This window comes from Dendrobates tinctorius, unplaced genomic scaffold (assembly GCF_039654945.1).
Source record: "Dendrobates tinctorius isolate UK_male_01 unplaced genomic scaffold, ASM3965494v1 ptg000130l, whole genome shotgun sequence".
Classification (NCBI taxonomy): domain Eukaryota; kingdom Metazoa; phylum Chordata; class Amphibia; order Anura; family Dendrobatidae; genus Dendrobates; species Dendrobates tinctorius.
In genome coordinates this window covers 489,046-508,025 of record NW_027361798.1, presented here as the reverse complement: position 1 = coordinate 508,025, position 18,980 = coordinate 489,046, and the positions used below count along the sequence as shown (strand labels likewise).

At 49.9% G+C, this 18,980-nt stretch overlaps 1 protein-coding gene across 2 annotated transcripts in view; it reads left to right on the top strand.

Moving 5' to 3' along the window:
• Positions 1-18,980, top strand: part of LOC141047907 (cytochrome P450 2C7-like) — a 217,590-nt gene that overhangs the window by 42,322 nt on the left and 156,288 nt on the right. Inside the window, exon 1 of one of the 2 annotated variants that reach the window (XM_073543227.1) lies at positions 5,468-5,669. The exons of the other annotated variant lie outside the window; for it this stretch is intronic. Coding sequence (XP_073399328.1) covers positions 5,483-5,669 — 187 coding nt within the window. The 5' untranslated portion in view covers positions 5,468-5,482. Of the gene's footprint in view, positions 1-5,467; positions 5,670-18,980 lie in introns of those variants that run through there. 2 annotated transcript variants of the gene reach the window in all.

Sequence of the window (18,980 nt, the reverse complement as noted above, 5' to 3'; positions counted from 1 at the left end):
CCCTTGTAAAAAGGTTTTTACCTGCGGCCGAGAGGATAGCTTCTTCTGGAAAAGAATTTAAAGCGCCGAAACTTGCCCCTTTAGAGAACTAAGGGCCAGACCCCCATCCAGGCCTACCTGGAGGAATGCTAGAATAGAAGGGAGCGAGAAAGACATTGGCGGAACGCGATTTGACTCACACCAACGAAAATATGCCTTCCACCTTCTATAGTATATTTGTTTGCTGAATACCCATTCATACCAGGTAAACTCCATTCCTTTGGTGTGAAGGGGTGGAGTCATTGCCTACATACAGCTTCTGACACCAATCCTCTAACTGTTCTGCAGAGCCATTGTCCTCTGCCTGTTCGGAGGAGACCAAGGGTTCTGCTGTCTTGATTGCGTTGTTATTGACAGTGAACAGCTTAGCAATGGTGGCATACCAGGGTACTTTTACCTCCTGCTCCCAACAATTTAAGATGCGTACCGGTACCCTCCCCTTGCAGACATCGGCTACCCATCTGGCTGTCAGGACAGTGGGCCTACTATCAGAGTACAATGGTTCTACCAGGGCCTGGCAATCTCTTCCCCTGAGGCCTATGGCTGCTTGACACCAAATTAACATTTCACTCCTTGGGGGTAATGCAATGGGGAATGAATCACTCACTGACACTGCCAACTTCTCTGCCAGATAGCGCCACCTGTTGTCTTTGCATCAAGGCCTTGCTCTCCATTTGCAGGACCTGCTGCTCACTGGAACCAGCAGTTTCGGCTACCTGTTGCAACAAAACAATAACCTCGGCAAGACAATTTTCTATCACATTAGTACCTAAGTTCATTATTGGGTTACTTTCTCATCTATCAATGTCTACAATTATCAGGCCTTGGGCTTTTAATTATACTCACCCCACCTTAATGGTCACCTCCTTATACCCCACTTGTGGCAAAGGCTGACCATTGCTGGTGACTACTGTCAGCTCACTTTCTGGGCCGCGAGTAATATCAGAGTTAGCCTAGTACCGTTTGTAAAGGATATATGGCATAGTTGTCAGCTGAGAGCCGGTGTCCAATAAAGCATTCATTGGGATGCTGTCAATGACAACTGGGAGGACCGGTCGTCCTCCGACGTGCTTTGCTCGCCAGCTTTGTGGGCCTGGTCATCCTTCTTGGGAATTGGCACTCTGCCCCAGGGGTTGCTTGTTTAAAATGCAAAATCTCGCGATGTGCCCCACTTTGCTGCAGCGGCGGTAAATGGGTCATCCGTCCTGGTCATAGCGATCGTTGTCTCTCCCTCTGTTCAGTGGGATCCTCTTCAACCGTCGCCACGGGGTGACATCTGGACTTGAAGCCAACTGGATCTTCTCCTTCAGGGGCACTTGCATGTATTGCACGGTTTTGGCAAGGGTAGCCACGCTTTTGGTCAGCTCCTGGACCTGAAGACGTAGTTCTGCAGATGGATCATTATCCAGGGTCTGTGCGTCGGCCTCAACAGGGGCCTGAGGGAAGGATGCGGCCTCCTGGTGGTATGTAATTGCTGGGCGCCTAGGGGGCACTGGGCGGCTGACATTTGGTTTGAGCAGCACCCGGAAAGCCCTATCTTTAAAGTCTGCAAAGTTCAGGTTAGGGTTTTGTAGGCCCACGATGCGCAGCTGTGTCCTGTGGGTGCTGGACAGAAGTCCCACAATAAATTGCTCCTTTAACAATCTGTCTCCATCCTGCACGCTGTATGGGTCAATCTGCTTTATGGCCCGCAGTGCCTCCTGAAGCTTAAGGGCAGAGTCCCGTATGCTGTCCTGCACCCTTTTTTTGCAGCCAAAGAACCTCATTTTTATTTCTGCTGCAGTGCGGTTGTCAAAGGTGTCCTTTAACTTGGCCAGGATCTGCTTAACAGTTCCTTTGTCAGTATCCTGACAGGACTTTACTTCTGAGTGAGCCGCACCAGTTAACTGACCAATGAGAACGCTTACTTTTTGGCTTTCAGAACGGGGGTACACGTCAAACAAACAACACAGTCTCTCCTTGAAATCGCTCAGGGCATATGACTCCCCTGAGTACTGCGGTAGCCAGGCTGCTTCCGGTATATATGGCATTGATAGCGGCATTATAGGGACTGCAGCGGCGGTCACCAGATCTTGCTGTGCTCTGGAGCTGCGGTTGCGTCGGCCGCTGGATCCTGCTGTACTATGGGGGCTGCAGCTGCGCCTGCCACTGAATCTTACAGCACTATGGGGGCTGCGGCTGCGTCCACTGCTATATTTCCCACTGTGCTGGACATTTTCTTTCCCCCCAGTGAATCTTAGCCAGACTCTGAGTTTCCACTGGCTTACAAGGCTGTTACTCTGTCGGCGGGATGAACTGTGCGCGCCGGGGTCCCAGGCCTCCGTTCCCATTTCTCTGCCAGCTGATGTCTGAGCCCGCGCAGCACTTCTCTTTTCATGCTCTCTCAGACGCCGCCCACGACGACATGCCCTTTCTGGTTCCCGCGCACCATGCGGCACTGTAATGGCAATTCACCCAGTTCCAACAAAGTGTATGGCACACAGTACCCGGCAATGCTGGGGTACGGTTCCTGTTCGTGATACCAGAAATGGATCACCCGCCAGGTCAGTGGGGATACTCGGTACTGGGCCGCTTCTTAAAGTGTCACAGCAGCAGTGACCCAGTCCATGGCCCTGGGCATCCAATAAAAGGGATAGTGAAAAAGGGATAATAAAGTTTGTAATAAAGTGTTTGACGCCACCCGTGATATTCGGTCAGGGGACCGACGCTGCAATGCAGATCCTCTGGGGTGATGATAGAGCAGCAAAGATGGTTAAGCTCTCCACGGGTAGAGCTGTCTACCAGGGCAGTTAGGATGATAAAGGTGATGGTGGTGAGTGTGGTGCAGGGCAGGTGACGCAGGAATGATTCAGAATACACAGCAGGGTGCAGTTTCCTTTACATTTTACTGAGCAGTGCAGGTACAGTCCGGGACTCAGGTTACAGATGGTTCTGGAGCCGGTCAGCCTGGAAGCAATTTGGGAATTTCCTTAGTCAGGTGGGTTGTGAGGCCTCCTTTCTAGCGCTATTCTCTGAAGTACTTGCTGCTGTAAACTCTATTCAAGTCCCTTTCTGTCTGATGCTTAGGTAGAACTCCACTCGCATGACAAGCAGCTGGAGCCTACTTCAGGGGTCGCTCGTGTCTGGCGTCTCCAGCTCACACGTGCTGCTGTGTCGTTGAGTATCAGTAGGGGAAAGAAGATCTGTGGTCCTCTGCCCTCTGGATTCTGCTGCCGGGGCTTTAGTATCCACACAGCCTCGGGCTCCTGTGCATGGTCACTGGCGCTCAAGCCTGGGGTGAGCATGGAGATGGAGCTCCTATCCCCAGCTCCTTTCCACACGTCCTCTCTCAACCTTGTTCAGGCTCTAACACTCTCTTCCTCCTGACCAGAAAGAGCAGCTCCCCTGAAGTCGGGTTTAGAGCTCCCCCTGCTGGCGTGGAGCAGGAGCTCTGTTGTAAGCTAGAACTACCTGGTAAGGGGATTCCTTCTTTGCTTCCAGTTAAGGCCATTGTGGAAACTGAACTCCTGCCGTGCCACACCCTCACTAAAGTCTCTAATGATCTACTAACAGCTAAATCTTATGGTCACTACTCCATGATAATTTTCCTGGATCTCTCTGTGTAAGGATTCTGGACTTTCCTTAGTGCCTGTTTGCCCTGATGCAAGATGGAGTCTTGTATCTCATCCTGTTGTGGAACTTCCTGTCTATCCTGATTATTTAAGGCCAGGTCATGTGCTCCTCTGTGCCTGAGTATTTTGTTGCTGTTGGCTCCTGCCTGTCTGCTGGTGACTCCCTGCTGCTGCTGCTCATTACTAGGTGCTAAGCCTTTCCACGATCTGCCGCCTACAGTCCTCTACTTTCATACTTACTGCTGGACTACTACATTTAGTGCTTGTGCACACCTGCGTCATATTATTGTTGGACTGGTTCATATTAGCAGTCGCGCTCTGCTCTTCAGTTATTCTGCATCATTCTATATTGTGCTGTGTTTTCGTTACTATTGCAGGAAGTGCTCTGCTAGTTTTACTTTACTTGCTTCACTCAATATTGTGCTGTGTTTTCGTTACCATTGAAGGAAGAACTCTGTTAGGTTGTGTTACCCTGGCTAAAAATATACTTATTTGCTTCAACTTTGGTCTCAGTCTCGTATTATCCCACGCAAGTAGATTCCGTAGTACCCTTATAGTTGTTACACTCTGCAGCATTCGACACTGTGGGTCATCATCTCCTCCTCACTGTGCTCCCCTCCATCGACCTCAACGACACCGTTCTCTCCTGGTTCTCCTCCTACCTCTCTGGCCGCTTCTTCTTTTGCCGGCTCCTCCTCCTCTCATCTTCTCCTTACTTTTGGGGTTCCTCAGGGCTCAGTCCTAGACCCCCTCCTCTTCTCCTTGCACACTGCCCATTTTGGAAAAACAATCAGTAGATTCAGTTTCCAGTACCATCTCTATGCTGATGACATCCAGTTATACACTTCTACTTCTGACATCATGCCTGCATTATTAGAAAACACCAGTGATTGTCTTACCGCTGGCTCCAACATCATGTCCTCCCTCTATCTGAAACTGAACCTGTCAAAAATTGAACTCCTTGTGTTTCCTCCCTCTACTAACCTATCCAATGCACAACATTGCCATTTCTGTGTATGTATGCCTAATGCATCCACCCTTTTGTGCAGACTCTCACATAGGGACGTCATAGAATCATAGAATCATAGAATCATAGAATGGTACAGTTGGAAGGGACCTCCTGGGCCATCTGGTCCAACCCCCTGCTCAAAGCAGGATTCGCTAAATCATCCCAGTCAGATGTCTGTCCAGCCTCTGTTTGAAGACTTCCATTGAAGGAGAACTCACCACTTCTCGTGGCAGCTTGTTCCACTCATTGATCACTCTAACTGTCAAAAAGTTTTTTCTAATATCTAATCTGTGTCTCCTCCCATTCAGTTTCATCCCATTGCTTCTAGTCTTTCCTTGTGCAAATGAGAATAAAGTTGATCCTTCTACAATGTGACAGCCCTTTAGATATTTGTAGACAGCAATTAAGTCTCCTCTCAGTCTTCTCTTTTGCAAACTGAACATTCCCAAATCCTGCAACCTTTCCTCATAAGACAGGGTTTGCAGACCGGTCACCATTCTGGTCGCTCTTTTCTGAACTTGCTCCAGTTTGTTGATGTCTTTTTTAAAATGTGGTGCCCAAAACTGGACACAATATTCCAGATGAGGTCTGACCAAAGAGGAGTAGAGGGAAATAATGACTTCACGTGATCTAGACTGTATGCTTCTGTTAATACATCCTAGAATTGCATTTGCCTTTTTTGCTGCTGCATCACACTGTTGACTCATATTCAGTCTGTGATCTATTAGTATGCCCAAGTCTTTTTCACATGTGCTGTTGCTTAGCCCTATTCCTCCCATTCTGTATATGCTTTTTTCAGAAGATCTGTCCCTAACAAGGGTTCATGGAATGGCAATCATGGTCTTGTATTCAACAGCATGCATGGATCCAAGTCGGTCTTTCCCCCAGTCTCACAGAGGTCGGTGTCATCAGCAGCACTTTGAAAGGACCATCAAATCTGGGATTGAGTGTTCTCCTAACAAACTTCTTCAACAAAACCCAGTCTCCTGGCTTCAAGGAGTGCTCACCAGGTACTGAATCTGGATCTGGCAACGAAGAGAAAACTCGAGAATTGACATTGGCAAGTTTTTTGATCAGTTCAATCACATAAGCAGACAAGGTGTCATATTGCATAGTCAGCTGTTGAGAGAAGAATACCCTTAACCTGGGTGTGATTGGGAGTGTCTCGCGCCATGGACTGTTTCTTTCTTGGGCAGCTTTCAACATCCTGTTCTGTGTCCCGTTTAGTCTTTCTACTTTCCCGCTACTTTGGGGATCGCAGGGAATGTGTAGGCCTAAGTCTGACCCTACTGCTGACCAGATCTCACTTGTCAGGTTTGCTGTGAATGCAAGTCCCTGATCACTTTCTATCACTTCTCCGTATCTACACTTCAACCCATATCTACACATTATTTCCGAAAGTAGTGCAGCTTCTTTGCAGTAGTCTTCGCTGACTGGTTCCTCACTGGGAAAACTTTTGGCTATGGCTAGTTTCACACTAGCGTTTGTGAGCGCAGCGACGGCCTGCGCACGGCTGCCGCTAAGCCCCGCCCCCTGCCCCGCCTCCACCAGAATCTCCGCCTCCGGGCGCATGACGTTGCATGCGTCCCCTATCTTCATCACAGAGGGCGCAGGCTGTGCGCAGTCTGCGCACAGTCTGCGTTTGGCGGCGCATGCATCCTTTTGACGGTGCGCCGAGCACAACCAAAATGCAACAGGTTGCGTTTGGCGCTGCTCAGCGCACCGTCAAAAGGATGCATGCGCCGCCAAACGCAGACTGCGCTCACAAACGCTAGTGTGAAACTAGCCTATCCTGAGAACACATCTACAACCACAAGGGCATATTCAAATCCTCCGCTTGGTGGCATCTGCATGTGATCTATCTGAATCCTCTGGAAAGGGAACAGTGGTCTGACCAGATGTCGGGGGGGAACTTTCTCCACTCGTCCAGGGTTACATTTGCTACAGGTCAAACAGCTGCTAGTAAACTTAGCTGTTAGGGTGGAAATCCCTGGAGCGAACCAGTAAGTACCAATCAGATTAATCATTTGCGTCTTGGATCTGTGTGTGGGCCCATGTGCCCATTGAACCACCATAGGGTACATGCTCCGAGGTAGGCATGGTTTGAAATCCATTGCAAATAACCTTCCTTCTTCATGCATTGCTCTGTTATGATCGAGTCACCGTAGGAGGCAGACACAAAAATAGAAGCTAAGTCCAGAAAACCGGAGAAGTTGGCAACTATCAGATTGCAGACCCCTGAACCTATCAACACAACTAGCAGTAGCCGTGGGGGGTTCTTACGGTGCCCTAGACCCCTCGATCACAGCCGGAGAGCTAAAGAGCATAAAGACAGAAAAGGAAATCTAAACTGCCCCAGAGCAGACCCCAAAGTAAAAGGCAGCCCCCAACATATAATGACGGTGAAGCAAGATGAAAAAACGCTCACACAGACAGAAAGATAGGCTGAGCAAACGATGGGGCCCAAACTCACTAAAATAGGACAGGATAGGAGAGCTGCTGTCTGCAATCTGCAAAAACCCTATAAAATACAAAAGCCAACAGGCTGATATGGAAAAAGGCCCTGAAGCAGCTAGGCTTCAAAAACTATATCAGCACTCAGGTATTTTCTGAAGACAGAGCTAAAGGAATTCAGCTTACCCCAGCAGGGAATGGCAGAAATCAGCAAAACAAAAGTCAAAGCACAAATGCAAAAGGCAGAGCAGAAAACTTAGCTTTAGGAGAGCAGGAATTCAGACTGGTATCCAAGGATCCCACAGAGAAATCACCCGCAGGGCAGAAGGGCGTCGACAGCCTTATATCCAGTCAGTGACTCCACTCAGCCAGTCATCATCATTAGTCTCAGATGTTTGATAATCAGGCTCACTACCTTTCTTAACCAGCAGAGGGAGTTCATCGGGCCTGAGTAGTGAAGGGGAAAATGAACTCACAGCATTGCTCCCTTCCACATCCAGTTTTCCTTCTCGTACTTTGGAGCCTGGTCTTGTAGTTTCTTGACCCAGGTCATCTTCTCATCAGGTTTCTTGTCCTGATTCGTCATGCAGTAGCCATCCGGCTCTGCGACCTCTCCCACCTCTCCATGTTGTCTTCCTTTGGCTGCTTCTTTGGCTGCCATGTCCGCCATGTTATTGCCTCGTGCCTCTACTGTATTTAATTTTCCATGTGCTTTGCCTTATAATATTACCACCATCTTTGGCAGTTGGAGTGCATCCAGCAAGTTTCTGATGGCTCCATGATGCTTCATGGTTGTCCCGTTTGCTGTGATGAAGTCCCTTGCAGCCCAGATGGGTCCAAAGTCGTGTGCTATACCGTGCGAATACCTGGAGTCAGGCTTTTGTCAGCGCTATCAGTTCTGCTTCCTGGGTTGACAGACTAGGTTGCAAACTTCTGAACATAGGATTTCTTGATGGCTGGTGACTGCACATCCCATATGGAATTTTCCTTCATCATCTGCAAATCTGGAGTCATCTATGTAAAGATCAACTCTGGGTTGGTCAGTAGCTCACCTGCCACATTAGTTAATCCTGCTGTTTCCTGTTGCATGATGTTGAAACTATCATGGTCATCAGTCAGGAGTAAGTCCAGATCCTTGTGAAAGGTATCATGCAGATTTTGATCTGAAGAGTCTGTATCCCCCGTTGGGAAGGGGAGTAGAGTGGCCGGATTGAGCACTGTGCATCTGTCAGGCAAGAGTAGAGAGCACTGGAGGCGAAGATGCCTAGCGGCAGAGAGGTGTTTTGACTAGGTTTGGCTAAAGGTACTGTCACACTTAGCGATGTACTAGCGATCCTGACCAGCGATATGACGCAGTCAGGATCGCTGGTACATCGCTAAGTGGTCACTAGTGAGCTGCCACACAGGCAGATCTCACCAGCGACATCGCTCAGGACGGGGGTCGCTAATTACGTGTCACACTAGGCGATCCTGCGTCCTCCCGCCCGGCTCCACGCTCGTCTCTCCACAGGAAGCGCCACAGGAAGCTGACAATGAGAAACAGTCCAGGATGTTCTCACGCGATCAGCGATAACCAGCGGGGGAGCGGGTCGTTGCTAAGTATCAGACACAGCGATATCGCTAGAAATATCGCTATAACGTCACAAATTATAGCGATATTGCTAGCGATATTGCTTAGTGTGACAGTACCTTATTGATTGCTGAGATGTCATGTGGAGCCAGGATCTCCAGCGGATGTCAAAGGATGATGTCAGCAGTCTTGTCTAGGAGGGCTTGTGCTGCAAATAGTGCTCTCATGCAGGAGGGGGGCTCCCTTGCAATTGGATCCATGCGAGCTGAAAAGTAGCCTAGGGGTCTCTGTTTTCCTCCTTGAATCTGTGTCAGGACCCCAGTGGCATGACCTTTTTCCATTAGGTATAAACAAAATGGCTTCAATGGCTTCAGGTAGACCTAGTGCTGGTGAAGGTCCGCTCCCAGCAGGTTGAGTGGACAGGTCCTTGACACCATAAACTGGGACAGAATAGAGTGTCCTGGCTGAGAACACACGTTCAGGGGCTTTGTAAGCGGGAAATATCTGATTTGGCAATCAATCCCCATGCAAGACACAGAGGATTCCGATAGGCAGGTGAGGTCAGGGAGTTCCACATGTCTCATCACACTTCTGGCTGCTCAAATGTTCACAAGAAAAGATCTGGAAACCCCATCCACCTTTAAGGCAATTTGTGGTATTGGTCCCACTGGTGGGGTTTTTAATGTTAGGAGGGTGGTGTCTTGTGGACCTGGCTTGCCCCTGTCCTATGGGTGGGGCTCTTCACTGCTTTCTGTGTTTCCTCTCTGACCTGTCCCTCTGGGCAAGCTTCTGGGCTGCACAAGTACTTTGCACTGGTTCCAGAAGTGGCCAAGTTGCCAGAGTTGTAACATATGATGTTTCTTCTGTCTTTCTAGCGTGGTTGTTCACCTAGGTCAGTAGCCGCCATACGAGTGACTGTCTTCCACACTCTTGGTTGGGACTCAATCTGTTTTGCTACTAGGAGCAGGACATCCATTGCTATTGACCTGTACTCGGGTCTGGCCACTATCAGTGGTTTTTTTATTGGTTCCCTTAGTCCCTGCACAAAGGCCTGTGCCAATATTTGTCTATGTATTTTATCATGAATGGTTGTCACAGCGCTGTCCACGCGCGCTGTCTGACGCGCTCCTGCCCCTCGGCGCGTCCCCGCGCCCGGCCTTCGGCTCCCTCGGCGCCGGGTTCCTGCCCACGGCGCTCAGCCTCCTGGGTAGCTGATGCGCTAGGCCCCGCCCCCAAGATGGCGGCGCCCACCGCTACATATGGCCGGCGTCAGTCCTGGTAAGATGCCTGAGTATCTCATGCGGTGACGCTGTCCGCAGCTTCGCTCTCTGTGTCCTCAGGCCCCTCTTGTCTTCTGTCCCTGCTGCCTGTTTTACCGTGGTTCCACCTGACTATCCTCGGTCTACTTTTCTGTGCTCTGCCCTCCCTGTCTCCCTGGTGCTTTCCCTCCTCTGTCCTGCTACCTACTTCCCTCTCCGTCTCTGTTATTTGCTGTACAGCCTGTATTCATTTGTATTTCTTTACATCTACAGCCTCCGTTCCTGTGCGCCCCTGGGTCCCCGGTTCCGCACCCACTGGGTTACTGCCTCACCTTATACGCTGCCTCCTGTTCTCCTACCTCAGTCGTCCCTTTGGTTCCGGGTGTCGCGGCTCTATCCTCGGGAGGTCTGTCCCTAACACTCCCTGTATAGGGGGTGGTCCTCACCTGGGCACTCGCCTCTGGGGGCTCTGGAGCCGTGACCCAGAGGATCCACTTCCAGGTACTCCTTTGCTTTTCCGCCACACCGTAACAGCATACTCAGGCCATGGACCCCGCCGGAGCCACGGCTGCTCAGAAGGAGTTAGTCTTTCTTCGGGAGAATCAGACGCGCATGATGTCCTTCATGAAAACCATGGACTTACGTCTGTCCGCTCTCCAGTCGTCTGACCCTGGTAACGCCGCCCAGTTGGCTGGTCTACAACAAGAGTTGGCGCAGCAGCGAGACACCCAGTCGCATATCCTCAGCTATATGGTTTCGGTGGACGATCGGTTGCTCGCCTTGCAGGCGGCCGCATCTGTTCCCCCAGCCACGGGTCCCCATCCTCCTCCGCGGTTAGCAAAACCTCCCCGATATAATGGAGACGCCAAGCTATGCCGGGGTTTTTTGAATCAGTGCCGTCTCCATTTTGAGTTGCTGCCCCAGCAGTACCTGTTATGAAGAGAGTCACCGTAGGAGGCAGACACAAAAATAGAAGCTACGTCCAGAAAACCAGAGAAGTTGGCAACTATCAGATTGCAGACCCCTGAACCTAACAACACAACTAGCAGTAGCCGAGGGGGGTTCCTACGGTGCCCTAGACCCCTCGATCACAGCCGGAGAGCTAAAGAGCCTAAAGACAGAAAAGGAAATCTAAACTGCCCCAGAGCAGACCCCAAAGTAAAAGGCAGCCTCCAACATATAATGACGGTGAATCAAGATGAAAAAACACTCACACAGATAGAAAGATAGGCTGAGCAAACAATGGGGCCCAAACTAACTAAAAATAGGACAGGATAGGAAGGCTGCTGTCTGCAATCTGCCAAAACCCTATAAAAGACAAAGCCAACAAGCTGAAATGGAAAAAGGCCCTGAAGCAGCTAGGCTTCAAAAGCTATATCAGCACTCAGGTATTTTCTGAAGACAGAGCTAAAGGAATTCAGCTCACCCCAGCAGGGAATGGCAGAAATCCAGAAAAACAAAGCAAAACAAAGTCAAAGCAAAAATGCAAAAAGCATAGCAGAAAACTTAGCTTTAGAAGAGCAGGAATTCAGACTGGTCTCCAAGGATCCCACAGAGAAATCACCCGCAGGGCAGAAGGGCGTCGGCGGCCTTATATCCAGTCAGTAACTCCACTCAGCCAGTCATCATCATTAGTCTCAGATGTTTGATAATCAGGCTCACTACCTTTCTTAACCAGCAGAGGGAGTTCATCGGGCCTGAGTGGTGAAGGGGAAAATGAACTCACAACAAGTACCCCTCTGACCGAGCCAAGGTGGCCTTCATCATTTCCCATCTTGAGGGGGACGTGTTGGCTTGGGTCAATCCGCTCTGGGAACACGATGACCCGGTAGTTACTCAGCTTTCCGTGTTTTTGGATACGTTTCGTCGAGTTTTTGACGAAACGGGCCGTTTAGCCTCTACCACTGAGGCTTTATTTAGCTTATGTAAAGGTTCTTTAACGGTGGGCCAGTATGCCATCCAGTTTAGGACTCTTTCTTCTGACTTAGGTTGGAATAATGAGGCCTTGGTGGGCGCTTTTTGGCGAGGCCTCTCAAATCGGATAAAAGATGAGCTCGCGGGTCGTGACACCCCTACAGCTCTCGAGGATTTGATCTCTCTAGCGACGCGAATTGGCCTCCGCATTCTGGAGCGTGCCAGGGAGAGAAGGGTTTCTTGTCCACTTTCTTCTATCCGCAGGCCACCCAGTCCTCTACCTAGGAGTCTCCAGTCACCTCCGACACCCGAACCTATGCAGGTGGATCGCCTGAAGCTGTCCGATCAGCGTCGTAGGGAAAGGAGCCTCCACGGTCAGTGCTTCTACTGCGGTAGCGGTTCCCACCTCATCCGAACTTGTCCCGAGCGTCCGGAAAACTTCTCCGCCTAGGCCAGGTAAGAGAGGCCTCCCTAGGTGCACATGATACCTCTCTTCCTCTCACTTTGTCCGTCCTGTTGAATGTTGGTGGGCAGCGGGCTTCTCTGGTGGCCTACGTGGACTCGGGTGCCGCCGGGAATTTCATCAGGCTAGAGGAGGTTAATAAGCTGTCAGTTCCCGTCAGGCCCTTGAAAAAACCACAAATTCTCGCCTCTGTAGATGGTCGGCCCCTGCTAGAGACGGTTTCGTTAATTACTCATGAAGTGGTATTGCAAGTAGGGGCGCTGCACAAGGAGAGGATCACGTTTTACGTCCTAGCAGGCATTTCTCACCCTATCCTGCTTGGTCTTCCTTGGTTGCGGCTACACGAGCCCATCTTAGATTGGCATAATGGTAACGTCTTGCGCTTGGGGTAGTCCTGTCGGGCTCGGTGTCTGCTGCCGGTGCGTCCCGTAGGTGACCCCCGTCCTTTGCCTGTTCCCCCAGGATTGCCTCCGGTGTACCATGATTTTTTGGATGTATTTGACAAGAGGGAGGCGGAGACTCTCCCTCCTCACCGTCCCTACGACTGCCCCATCGAGCTCGTCTCTGGTACTACTCCACCTCGTGGGAGAATTTATCCCCTCTCTCCAGCTGAGACCCAGGCCATGTCTGAATACATCCAGGACAATTTGGCCAGGGGTTTCATTCGGAAATCCTCAGCCCCTGCTGGAGCAGGCTTCTTTTTCGTAAAGAAGAAGGATGGGTCCCTGCGGCCATACATCGATTATCGTGGCTTGAATCGTATCACAGTGAAGAATAAGTATCCACTACCTCTCATCTCTGAACTTTTTGATCACTTGAAGGGGGCGCGAGTATTTACCAAGCTTGATCTTCGAGGGGCCTACAATCTGGTTCGGATACGCTCTGGGGACGAGTGGAAGACGGCGTTCAACACGCGGGACGGGCACTACGAGTATTTGGTTATGTCCTTTGGACTTTGCAACGCACCCGCGGTGTTCCAAGAACTCGTAAATGATGTCTTCAGAGATCTTCTCTACACCTGTGTCGTAGTCTATCTAGACGACATCTTGGTTTTCTCTTCTGATCTGGCCACACATCGCCGAGACGTCCGTCAAGTCCTTCTACGTCTCAGAGAGAATCATCTCTTTGCCAAGTTAGAGAAATGTCTCTTTGAGCAAAGGTCCTTGCCTTTTCTTGGTTTTATCGTTTCAGACTCGGGTCTGGAGATGGATCCTGCGAAGGTCTCGGCAGTTCTCAATTGGCCACGTCTTTCCGGAGTCAAGGCAATTCAGCGGTTTTTGGGCTTCGCCAATTATTATAGGCAATTTATCCCTCATTTCTCGTCTTTGGCCAAGCCCATCTCGGCTCTTGTCCGCAAAGGGGCCGATCCCAACCACTGGCCCTCTGAAGCAGAGGCGGCATTCGCGGCCCTGAAATTAGAATTCGCCAAGTCTCCGGTACTTCATCGCCCAGATGCCAGCAGGTCATTTATCCTCGAGGTGGACGCATCCTCGGTGGGAGCTGGAGCAGATCTCCTGCAGAAGTCTTCCTCGGGCCGCACCCTTACCTGCGGCTTCTTCTCCAAGCTTTCTCCGCTCCCGAACGTAACTATGCCATTGGTGATAGAGAACTCTTGGCCATTAAGATGGCTCTTGAGGAATGGCGTTATCTTCTCGAGGGTGCCCTCCATCCGTATTGTTATGAATGGGTCACCGAGGAGGATAGCAGGCCCAGGCTAGGCCACAGAAAACCAGAGAGGTTGGTAACTAAGCAGATTGCAGACCCCTGATCCTATCCACACAACTAGCAGTAGCTGTGGAGCATACCTTCAATGATCCTAGATGCCTCAGCACAGACGGAGAGCTAACTAAACCTAAAGCAAGAAAGGGGAAATCTAAACTGCCCCGGAGCAGACCCCAAAGGAATAGATAGCCCCCAAACATATATTGTCGGTGAGACAAGATGAAAACACAAACGCAGGCAGGAAAATAGACCGAGCAAATGATGGGGCCCACACTGACTAGACAGGACAGGAAAGGAAAGACACCATCTGCAATCACGCAAAAAACCTGAAAAGTCCAACATGTCTGATGCACAAAAAACACTGAAGTCGCACGACTTCGCCCCCACTATTTCAGCACTCTGGTATATTCTGAAAGCAAAGCAAAAAGAGACCAATATAACAGGGGAAAAATCAAACTGCTACAAGCAGTAACATATGGGCGGTGATTTAGCACAGCCCCAGCTGGAGCTGGCTGACGCGCACAAAGCAGAGATAAACAAAACCAGATCAAATGCAAACAGAATAGCAAATGAACCACTTAGCTGAACCATGCAGGGACAGAACAGTAGACATCAAACCTCAGAAGGTACAGGAAGAAAATCACCAGCAGGGATAGTGGGAGTCAGCTGTCTTAAATCCCAATCAGAAACCCCAGATCTCCAATCGTCTTCCTCATTATCAGGTGGCAAGCCTCTGTCAATCAGATCAGCTCCACTACCTCCAGTAACCACCAGAGGGAACCCAGAAAGAGAACTTGCAACCCCTCTGTCAATCCGACCAGCTCCACTACCTTCAGCAATCACCAGAGGGAAGCCAGAAAGAGAATTCACAACAATGCTCCCCAGAACTGGGAGAAAAAGGCCATAGGCACTCAGAAGGGAGGGGGAGATGGAGGCTCTGCCCTTGCACTATGTGCACTTCACCCCAAGTTAGGTGACTAGTATTCTGAATAATCTGCCAGACCGGGAAAGGCAGCCTATGCCGTTTTTCCATAGAATGCAGTAGAACCAGCGAACATATGCTGTCAGGGTTAGATGTGCATGATTGGGAGTCAGGACCAAAGCTAATTAAGCTACTCAGAGAGTGGGCCAACAGTAGATTTGCAGGGCAAGCTCTCAGTTTACAGGACATGAGCCAAGACAAAACAGAGTCTGTGGAGAAGTTTAATGGCAGAGTGCTGCAGGTATTCCAAGACTTGGGCTTCACCATTGTTACGGTGTGGCAGAAAAGCAAAGGAGTACCTGGAAGTGGACCCTCTGGGTCACGGCTCCAGAGCCCCCAGAGGCGAGTGCCCAGGTGAGGACCACCCCCTATACAGGGAGTGTTAGGGACAGACCTCCCGGGGATAGAGCCGCAACAGCCGGAACCAAAGGGACGACTGAGGTAGGAGAACAGGAGGCAGCGTATAAGGTGAGGCAGTAACCCAGTGGGTGCGGAACCGGGGACCCAGGGGCGCACAGGAACGGAGGCTGTAGATGTAAAGAAGCAAACAAATGAATACAGGCTGTAAAGCAAATTACCGAGACGGAGAGGGAAGTAGGTAGCAGGACAGAGGAGGGAAAGCACCAGGGAGAAAGGGAGGGCAGAGCACAGAAAAGCAGACCGAGGTTAGGCAGGTGGAACCACGGTAAAACAGGCAGCAGGGACAGAAGACAAGAGGGGCCTGAGGACACAGAGAGCGAAGCTGCGGACAGCGTCACCGCATGAGATACTCAGGCGTCTTACCAGGACTGACGCCGGCCATATGTAGCGGTGGGCGCCGCCATCTTGGGGGCGGGGCCTAGAGCGTCAGCTACCCAGGAGGCTGAGCGCCGTGGGCAGGAACCCGGCGCCGAGGGAGCCGAAGGCCGGGCGCGGGGACGCGCCGAGGGGCAGGAGCGCGCCGGACAGCGCGCGTGGACAGCACTGTGACAGTACCCCCCTCTTTATGCCCCCTCATCCTAATGTTGGAGAGGAACCGTCTCATGATGTGGGGAGCATCAATATTCTCCGAGGGTTCCCATGATCTCTCCTCGGGGCCAAAACCCTTCCAATCAACCAGAAACAGAGTTCTCCCTCTAACAGTCTTCCTAGCCAAAATATCCCTCACCTCAAAGGTGTTATCCGAGCTACATGGTTGGGAGGTTAGAGCGGGTGCAGGATGGAAGTGGTTGAACACGGCTGGTTTAAAGAGAGACACATGGAAAGTGTTGGGAATCTTAAGTGAGGCGTGTAACCTCAACTTGTAAGCCACGTTGTTGATCCGACTTAAGACCTCAAAGGGACCAATGTAACGTGGGCCTAACTTGTAGGAGGGGATTTTTAACCTGATGTACCGAGAAGCTAACCAAACCTTATCCCCAGGGCGATACGGGGGAATGTCTAGTCGCCTCTTGTCGGCATAACGTTTCATTCTGAGGCTGGCATTCACATATTAGACCATCCTCTTCACCCTTAGGTGCCGGGTTTTTTTTCGTGGCCAAAAAGGATGGTTCATTAAGGCCTTGTATTGATTATCGTGCCCTCAACAAAATTGCTATTAAATATCAGAATCCGTTACCCCTGATTTCGGATCTATTTTTCAGAGTTAAAGGTGCTTGCTGGTTTACCAAGCTTGACCTCAGGGGACGTATAATCTTATCCGCATTAAGCATGGGGATGAATGGAAGACGGCGTTTAATACTCCGGAGGGACATTTTGAGTACCTGGTGATGCCTTTTGGGCTCACTAATGCCCCTTCTGTCTTCCAGTGCTTCATGAACGACATTTTCCGTGACTTTGTGGATAAATTTTTGATTATCTACCTGGATGATATTTTGATCTTCTCCAAGGATTGGGATTCTCATGTGGAACATGTTCGGACTGTGTTCCGGATCTCGAGGGAGAATTCCCTGTATGTCAAAGGATCGAAATGCCTTTTTGGGGTACAGAGGATTTCATTTTTGGGATTTATTTTGTCTCCGTCAACTATTGAAATGGACCCGGCCAAGGTACAGGCCATTTATGATTGGGTTCAGCCCACTTCTTTGAAGGCCCTCCAGAAGTGTTTGGGTTTTGCTAATTTTTATCGGAAATTTATAGCAAAATTTTCTAGTATTGCCAAGCCATTGACTGATCTGACTAAGAAGGGTGCTGATGTGTTGAATTGGTCTCCGGAGGCTGTTTCTTCCTTTCAGGAGCTGAAGCGAAGATTCACTTCTGCCCCGGTTTTGCGGCAACCTGATGTCTCACTCCCGTTCCAGGTAGAGGTGGACGCTTCTGAGATTGGTGCAGGAGCTGTTTTGTCCCAAAAGGATCCTGTAACATCTAAAATGAATCCCTGTGCTTTCTTTTCCCGATAGTTCTCTCCATCTGAACGTAACTATGATGTGGGGAATCGGGAACTGTTAGCCATGAAATGGGCATTTGAGGAGTGGAGACATTGGTTGGAGGGAGCTAAACATCAAGTCGTGGTCCTCACTGACCACAAGAATTTGATTTACCTGGAGTCGGCCAAACTGTTATGAGTTCATTTTCCCCTTCACCATTGAGGTCTGATGAACTCCCTCTTCTGATGAAGGAAGGTAGTGAGGCTGATTACCAAGCACCTGAGCTGGGAGAGGATGACTGGGCGACGGGGATCTCTGACTGGATATAAGGCAGCCGACGCCCTTCTGCCTCGCTGGTGATTTCTTTGTGGAATTCTAGGAGACCAGTCTGATTCCTGCTCCTCAAAAGCTAAGTTTTCAGCTTTGCCTTTTTGCATTTGTGTTTTGGTTTTAGTTTGCCTTGCTTTTCTGGATTCTGCCATTCCCTGCTGGGGTGAGCTGAATTCCTTTTTGTCGGTTTGCTCTGTCTTCAGAAAATACCTGAGTATTGACAGTCTTTTTGAAGCCTAGCGTCTTCAGGGCCTTTTTCCCTGTCAGTCTGTTGGCTCCTATTTTGATAGGGTTTTGGCGGATTGCAGACAGCAGCTTTTCTATTCTGTCCTTTTTAGTTAGCTTGGGCCCCATCATTTGCTCAGCCTATCTTTCTATCTGTGTGTTTTTTCATCTTGCTTCACCGTCATTATATGTTGGGGGCTGCCTATTGCTTTGGGGTCTGCTCTGGGGCAGTTTAGATTTCCCTTTCTGTTTTTAGGCTATGTAGTTCTCCGGCTGTGATCGAGGGGTCTAGGGCACCGTAGGAACCCCCCACGGCTACTGCTAGTTGTTGTTGTTAGGTTCAGGGGTCTGCAATCCGATAGCTGCCAACTTCTCTGGTTTTCTGGACTTAGCTAGTATTTCTGTTTTTGCCTCCTACGGTGACTCATTCATAACATGGTTGTATTGACAGAGGGGTCGCGATTTCTCTTTCCGGGCTCCCTCTGGTGGTTACAGGAGGTAATGGAGCTGATCTAATTAACAGAGGCCTGCCACCTGATAATGAGGACGATTGGACATTTGGAGTTTTTGACTGGATTTAAGACAGCCGACTCCTTCTATCCCTGCTGGTGATTTTTTTCCTGCCTCCTGAGGTCTTAGCTTCCAGTTCAGTCCCTGCATGCTCAAGCTAAGTGTTCTTTGCTATTGTTCACATTTGATTTGGCTTTGTCTATTCAGTTTTGTGTGGTCAGCCAGCCCCGGCTGGGTCTGTGCTGAATTTCCATCTTTATGTTACTGCTTGTGCCAGTTTGTTTTTTGCCCCTTATTAGATTGGCCTCTTTTTGCTCTGTTTTCAGAATATGCCAGAGTGCTGATATAGTGGGCGAAGTCTAGTGACTTCAGTTTTTTTCTATCAGACGTGTTGGACATTTTTTGCAGGGTTTTTTTTTTCGTGATTGCAGATAGTGTTTTTCCTTTCCTGTCCTGTCTAGTTAGTGTGGGCCGCATCGTTTGCTCAGCCTATTTTCCTACCTGCGTTTGTGTTTTCATCTTGTCTCACCGACAATATATGTTTGGG